General features: G+C 30.8%; 2 protein-coding genes across 2 annotated transcripts in view; both read left to right on the forward strand.

Annotated features, from left to right (window-relative positions):
- Nucleotides 1-4,340, forward strand: part of Smp_096670 (hypothetical protein) — a gene marked incomplete at both ends in the record, with an annotated part of 20,275 nt that extends 15,935 nt beyond the window's left edge. Inside the window, 2 exons of the mRNA XM_018789844.1 lie at nucleotides 1,018-1,316; nucleotides 3,762-4,340. Coding sequence (XP_018655246.1) covers nucleotides 1,018-1,316; nucleotides 3,762-4,340 — 878 coding nt within the window. The remainder of the gene's footprint in view (nucleotides 1-1,017; nucleotides 1,317-3,761) is intronic.
- Nucleotides 4,341-4,681: 341 nt separating this feature from the next.
- Smp_175160 (serine/threonine kinase) overlaps nucleotides 4,682-8,087 on the forward strand; it is a gene marked incomplete at both ends in the record, with an annotated part of 37,740 nt that continues 34,334 nt past the window's right edge. Inside the window, 1 exon segment of the mRNA XM_018789845.1 lies at nucleotides 4,682-4,778. Coding sequence (XP_018655247.1) covers nucleotides 4,682-4,778 — 97 coding nt within the window.

Here is an 8,087-nt window from a genome sequence, read left to right on the forward strand (position 1 = left end):
GGTTCTGGGTTCGAATCTCGCGAGGCGAGGTCGTGGATGCGCACTTCCGAGGAGTTCCACAATAGGACGAAATGGCCTTCCAGTGCTTCCAGGTTTTCCCTGGTGGTCTAGCTTCAGTTGATTCATAATTTCAACTATGAAAATAAATTTTTGATTAATTACTGTTTTTTCTCCCTAATATTAGTTACTGATAATTTAATAGTGAAGCCACTAATTGATAAGATTTCATAATTTAAATAAATAATCAGTGTTAAATAGCTTAATCTGTAAATAAATGTATTAAAGCGTTGTATCAATTTATTTCCTTAACTAGGCAAACTTTTTCTCAAATCATATCGTAATATTTTAATGCCACTATTATTAATATGGAAGCAAAACATCCTTTGACTAAAAATTATGTCTAATAATTTTTTAAGGAAACAATAAACCTTTTTATTTTCATTAAAACATTAGAAAGTAATCACATCTTAAATAGTGCATTACATTCCATTAAATATCAGCATGAATTTTTCTGTTCAAATTACATATGAAATAAGAATTTGTGTAATTTTTATATGATGAAAGGTTGTATTTGGTTTGTTAATGATACAATTTAAAATGTTTGGCTGGAAATACAGCGCCTAAAATTGCTTCTACTAATTAGTTTTCAATTTGCAATAGAAGTATTAAGTACATATATGTATGTATGATAAATAAAATACTGTGTTAGTGGAAATATCTTAAAAGAAAAAAGGATTACCAGTATAGGTTTGTGGCGATAGCTGAGTTTTTATTGACATCATGAACCGCTATTGAAAACCTTGAAGCACTGAACGACCATTTAGCCCTAGTGTGTGACCCCTCAGCTGTGCCCATCTTTGACCTGGCACGCAGGACTCGAACCCAGGACCTTCAGTTTCCCACAAACTCCTATAGCTGTATGATTTCCTTTGATTTAATACTATCAATGAATTTTCAAACATAATACTCTGTAGCCTATTTTTACTAAAACAAGTCAATTTTTATTTTAATTTGTAGAAAATTTTGAAAATACCACTTCATGTGTATGCCATCAGTTTATAAATAATGAAGTTTCTGCTAATCATACATGTAGAAAATTTCAATATAATTCAGCTGATTCAACTTCTTCAAATGCAATATCTGGAGATTCACCATGTTCTGATCTTTCTAGTCCTTCTAATTCATGTCAATTTTCTTGTACTTCAACAACAAAAAATATTCCACCTTCAGCACCACGACGACCACCACCTGTTCCTCCTCATTATTTCGTTACTCATCGACAGGATGGAGACAAGAATTTAGAAGGAGATAAAAATGTAATTTTGAATTGGTCTAATTTAATGATGATTTTGAGCTAACAATTTAATGTTGATAATGATAATAATGTAATTAATTTAAAGCCAGCTCTATGTTACACTGTTTGTTTGAGACTTAGTGTTATAACAGGCTGATAAAATTGGATAAGGTAAGGCGATAGTTGATATCGTGATCTTGTAGGCTAAATTCAAAAGGGTTAGCCACTGAACCACTAGTTCATGATGTACATCTATGTGATAGCGTAATTAATTTTTACTCTATTGTAACACTTCAAATAATTGTTAATTTGTCTGACGTTGCTTGAAAGATGTTTTGATGTAGTCTCTAATATGATTTAGTTTTTGTAAACATAACCTCGTGTGCATTATTTTTTTATTATACGCGTTTTATAAGATATTTTTGTGTGTAATTTTATTAGTAAACCCTATATGATTTACACCCTTAAGCAAATTACGCTAAACGTCTCTAATATTACATCCATCGGACTGGATTGTAATACTCTATAGCCGATTGATAATAACCGAAACTTTCCTCTTCTAGTTGTCCAATTGTACAACCTAAATTTTTAATAAAAGTTTCGTTTCTACAATAATACATATCGAACTTTATTCAAAGTGAGTCCATTTCTTATAAAGAACAAAGGAGGACCATCGTTGATCTGCGCTTAACCTCAATAACACTCTCTGGTTTTATGCTCTTTTAAGTGCTACAACTCACAGCCATCAACTGACGCTAAACGAGTATGTGAGGAAAGGTTAGTATCTGGACAGTTCTTTATTTTCAGTATGCGGGCTATGAAGAGTGTTCAATTTCATTGAAAACACTAACCCAGCCTAAAGGTTTTCAACAGTTGTCTAACTTAGACTGAGTTCTAACATTAATCAATCTCAAAAACATTAACAACTCCCATACTGAAATTCATGATGTGATTACTAGTGAATAGCTTCAAGAGGGACTTTCCGAAGTCCTAGTTAGAGGTCTTAACAAACGGAGTTCAATCATGCCGCATATGCACAAGGTACCCACCGAAGACAATAAGAATTGGTTGTGTAATATGAAGGACCGACTGAAGTTAGACTTGGACAGGACTGAGTCCCTGCTCTATTTTCTGGAGGTCAAGTTTTCGTGCGCAAAACCTGAATGCCCTGAGTTAGATCCTCAGTGCCTGGGTCGTGCGTACGCACTGTTGAGGAGTCCCATATTAGAACCAAACAGATATCCAGTGCTTTTAGGTTTTAGCGATTCGTTTGCGTATTTATGTATGATTCAAATCCAAAATTAGAATTCGTTTCGGAATTATGGAGCAAATTTTATTTCATGATTGTCAATACACTATTCAAATATTTTACCAGTTCAAAGTTTCATACTAACTGTCAATCTGTTGATATTCAATGGTGAAAATTGTTTATAGCAATAAAAATGGCTTCTTCATCTGTCTGAACGATATGACCAGTTTTTTGGTTAGTCCCTTTGATGTGTGGCTCAATTTTATAGTTATTATGAAGTTGTAACTTGGTGGTTAAAATTATTGACTTTTAATCACTTAGTGAAAGTTTAAGCAGCTAAGTAAAATAAACCGCCATCATACAATCGTAAAAATAAAATAATATTAAGGTTTGCTTGATTATAGAATTATTTACTTTTATTTATACCATTTTTTTTAGTATAATACTTTTAACCTGTGTTATGGTAACCTTTCATCTGAAATTAGATGTAAATAATAAAATACCAGTATAAGTATATTTTTCACTTTCAAATTTTCTATCCAATCAGGTATGGAAAATAATCATAAATCAAACAATTGCGCTTGTACATACATCACTTCACCATACATGGTCATCATTTTACCATGTGAATAAATAGTAATTAGTTGAAATAACTCAGTTCTTATAACGTTTATATGGTTATCATTAGTTTATAAGAAGAAAAAAACTTTCCGTGAATATGTTTTGGTCAAGTTCAACATCTATGGATAGATTTTTTGGCAAATTCCTAGATGCGTTTATACACTAAGTTAGCTGAAGACAGATGTGTGCGTGAAACGTCATATACTCCATCATTTACTTTAAACAAAACAGACCTTATGAGACCATTTGTTGATAAATAATTGAAATTGTACGAACAGTTAAATTAAAAATGACATATCTTAATGTTACAATATAAATATCTTCTGAATATTTGACCATTACTAGTGTAGTTTGTTTGCATGATGTGTACAATATATTATTCGGGCTTTAAAAATCGTAAAGATACTTTATTTCCCATATACTACAAAGATCGAAAGCTTTTCTCATTACATCATAAACATAAATGTAGATATATGAATATCATTTCTAGCCTTGTTTATTCTTAGTTTTTGTTAGTACTCTGTTTCACTATGTCAAAAAGTAGATTTGATTTTATTAACATCAAAATGTATTTTTAATACCCTCTATCATTAACAGAATAATGAAGTTTTAACCATTGAACGAACAAAATCTGACTCTCATTTGGAACAGAAATCGTTATCTGGAAATGATATTTGTTTTGTCGACGCCAATGTAGATTCAGAACATGAATCAATATCCTTTCAGATTTTAAATCTTCACCACCGTTTTAAGGCTTCAAATGAATGTATTGACTGTGAATCGATACGCAGTTATTCTAATATATTTTATAGTTCACTGCCATTAGATGGAACAAAACAGACAGAAAAACTAGATCGAAATGAATCAGCTTTTCAAACCATTGATCATTTTAATGACAATGATGAAAACTCTGATAAGAAAAGTACATGTGAAACAGATTTGTGTACAGGGCAGACATTGAATAATACTTTGCTTGGAAGTAGTCTTAATGAAACAAATAGATTCATAATCGAGGAGGAGCCCTACGGTGTGGAAGAAATCGACGTCTACGAATCAGAAAAATTGTTTGATACTATCGCTACTAATAGGACATGTCAGCCTGTCACTGAGATGGAGGTGAGTATAGTATTTTGTATACCAAATGTTCCAAATGCTATTTCTCATACAGATTTGTAATTTATTCAGGGTAAGTCAAATTTCGTAAATATTTTGTGAATACCTGTTTTTCAAAAATTGTAAAACTGTTTTTAAAAGGCTCACAGCTCTTCATGTTATTTATAATATATTGTTAAAAAATGAGGCAAGTTGGTTGGCTTTGGAGAAATGTAAACTTTTGCGATTTTTTAAATGTTGCTATCACGAGGACTATATGCTTCTATGTAAGCAGGTTGTCAAATAATTCAGAAGATTTCCATCACTACATTATCCAAACAGGGACATAATCGTTCACTCGAATAGGAAATTAGGTGGTCAAGAAAAAGAGACTATTTTCAGATTTCATTATTAGCTATGATTAAATGTTTGAAGTGAAAATATGCAAACAGCTTAAAATTGACATCCCTAAAGACATGTTACCAATTCAAATATTTTTATCGATGATAGTTGGATTAACAGGTATATCATTTTTAATAAAAATAAAGTTTGCAAAAGATTAGGTTGCTGTGTTGGAGATGTTCTGTATAGACCTGAAACCCGTTCATTATAAGTATTGTTAGCAAATTACTTTCTGAATATTGAAGTGAAGTTCATATGCTTTATGAACTACACAAAGCTACCTTCTGCTTACATGTATTTGTGTATACAAATTTAGTCAACTCAACATAAAATTGTATTTAATCGATCATTATAAAGTAACCGAAACAAGGCTGTTTACCTATGAGTACCAACAATATTATGTTGACCAGACACTCAGTGTGGGCACTAAACTGAATGACGTTATAATTTTAAGAGTTTCTGTTTGTATTAGACAGTTTCAGAAAGTCTATAAGAAGCCTCTGATTTGCGTTAGTATATTATATATTTAAATGTACACTTCTAGAATGTTTGTGTTTATAAAGTATATTATAAGTAGGGCTAATCAATTGCTATCCATAATATCTGAACTTTCAAAAGTTTGTTGAATGACTTTTCTTAAACTTCAGTCTGTTTGAATATATAAACAGTCCAGGACATTTGTACTTACTTATTCATTAAGTTCACAGAATGTAGCTACTAGGATCGGAACTTTCTACATAACAGTCACAGATTTCTATGTTTTACTCAATTAACCACTTTTACTGGTCCCTATGGTAACTCGAGCATTTTAAATATTAAATAACTCATTTCATTAAAATCATAAAATTAACCTTAAGCCCTATTTTCGTTAAGGTATTTTCACGCGAAAACATAATGGAATAGCATTAAAGGAGGGATTGAAAATGGTTTTATCAGATTTATACAATTACTTCATACTGTTAATTGGCATTCTTTGCTAAATAATGTTCAGAAATGTTTCTTATATATCTCTTTTGAATCAGGAACAGGTCGCCAGAGTAATCGTGTATCTGCTAGATTGCAAAAAAGGCGTACCCAAATTAATGATAAAAGCCATAAACTTCTAATTAATAGCTAATAAAAATATGATTAGTTAGTAATTATTGTAAAAATATCAGTGTTAACAAACGGCCCCACGATCTGTTATATAACGCTTTAAAGGAAAATACTTGAGCTCATGAAAATGCCACATTTCAAGTCTTCTGAACTAAACTAGATACTTTATATATATATATATATATATATATATATATATATAATATATATAAACCACAAAACCAGATTTAATTAATTAGTGTACATTAAAAAACAAAACAAACATACTCTACTTTAGAATGAATTCTACTAACTCAGTAACTTTGTCAGTTGCATCTCTGTAAGTTAATAGACACTGTTTATGCAAACATTTGTAATTTTTGTGCAAATTTATTAAAGTTCATTATATTCCCATGAGTTTTTTTATGTATGCTTGTAAGCATTCTCAATAGTCGAAAAAATATTAATCAAAGTCAATTCATTAAATGTTTGATTTTAACAAAAAAATCATGTTGAAGCATAGTAATATAACAAGCAAGCGTTTTATGTCCCTTCTATATATTTATAAAAGTACGTATAGAACCTTAGAAGTATGTTTATAGTTATGAAAGACAATATAGATGACTTTCTTATGAAAGCGATTGAATCCAGAAGTGTTGTCAAGCGTGTACATTAATCAGCGTTGTCATGGAAACTGAATATATTACAATAATAACAAACATGAAAATGGATGAAATAACATGAAAAGTTAAACATTGATAAGTAAAATTTAACCCGCAATAGCATGGAAACAAGTATACTTTGATTTGATGTTAAAAAATCACTAAAGCAAAAAGCGGTATATTCAAAAAGCAATTTTTAAGAATGTAGATTAAGTGTACGGTAAGAACGGAGGTACGATAAGATAACTTTGTCTAAAATTCTCTTTTTAACAAGAACTCTTGAATACACAAGTTCAAACAATCAATTAATCCCAAAATAAATTTTCAGAAATGATAACTATTGAGTTAACAGTATTACTATTTACAGATGAAGTCATAAATAAATTCAAGAGTTTACACCGTTATTTTATTTGAGGTGATACATTGGCTTCGGAAAATAGCTTCGTTTATGTTATTTGCTAGAAGAAGAAATATCTTAATTGACATGATTGTTTGAAAATCACGCTATAAACGAAATTGGAAGATTTTCAGGTGACCTACAAGTAAAGATTTATTACTTTGTATTAATATAGAAGTGTTTTTAGTAGTTAATAGCCACTAAGAATCAAGTCTAACAACTGTTTCTCCTTTTCTTCTAATGTATTCGATAGTAGGCAGTTTTTTAAAATTGTTTTTCTACTTTTTTTCACTATAGTTGATTTTTATGTTCATTTGTTATAGATTAGTTCACAAAATCATTTATCTTTAATAAGTTCAACCAATTGGCAAATATTTTGTTGTATAAGCGAAGCGGCATTTACGTCAAATATCATAGATTCTTCATCAACTGGTCTGCGGATTTGCTTGGCTCAACCAGGTAGTTTTGTGTTTCTGTAAAATTGTATATTAATGTTCTTGGATATTTTTGAGGTCAAGTTAATTGAATGATTGGGAACTTGGAATAATTCTCAAAACAAAGCAGATTTTGGAGCTGTATTATGCTAAATCAAAGCGGTCGTAAATCACTTTGTGGGCTCAAGCTGCTCCACAAATGATAACTACTAATGACGAGTACTCTCGTGGTTTGCAAGCATAAACGAGACGCATAACTATGAAAATACAACGACAGAGTTCCTAATTTTGTAAGGTTAAGGATTAGTTAAAAATAATTCTGTATTCACGCTCCGTGAAAAGAAGACTATCTAGAAAACAAATAAAGGTGCGGTTCTTTAAAACGTATTACACAGAAGCTGTGTTACCTGTAGCAAAACTTAGTCAATAATAGCTTAAAATTGACCAGTTTAATCACTTACATTGTGTCGGTCGTATGCACTGAGAATTCGTTTTACCTAACCATAACCATTCATCACATAGTAAATATTTGACGGAAAAGTCATTCGCTACTAAATTATAACTTCATACTTAGTAAGTGATAGCAAATAGCGAATGTAAATATCCGTTAATTTACATATTAACAACGGCAAACTTCACCCAAGCTAGTAAGGCTGAGTGAAAAATCGGTTTGTATGTTGAGTACAGTAATAAATCTCTGAGGATTATACCGTTCATTTATTTAGATGGGCAATATGATAGGCCATAAATATATTCGCTTAGCAACGTGTAATGAAGTAACACAGAACTCCATTGCTTTTAAAGGTCAGCTGTCTCTAATCGTTAAAACATATTTCATAGTTGAAAGCATGAGTCAATTGAA

The sequence above is a fragment of the Schistosoma mansoni genome, chromosome W (assembly GCF_000237925.1).
Source record: "Schistosoma mansoni strain Puerto Rico chromosome W, complete genome".
Lineage (NCBI taxonomy): Eukaryota > Metazoa > Platyhelminthes > Trematoda > Strigeidida > Schistosomatidae > Schistosoma > Schistosoma mansoni.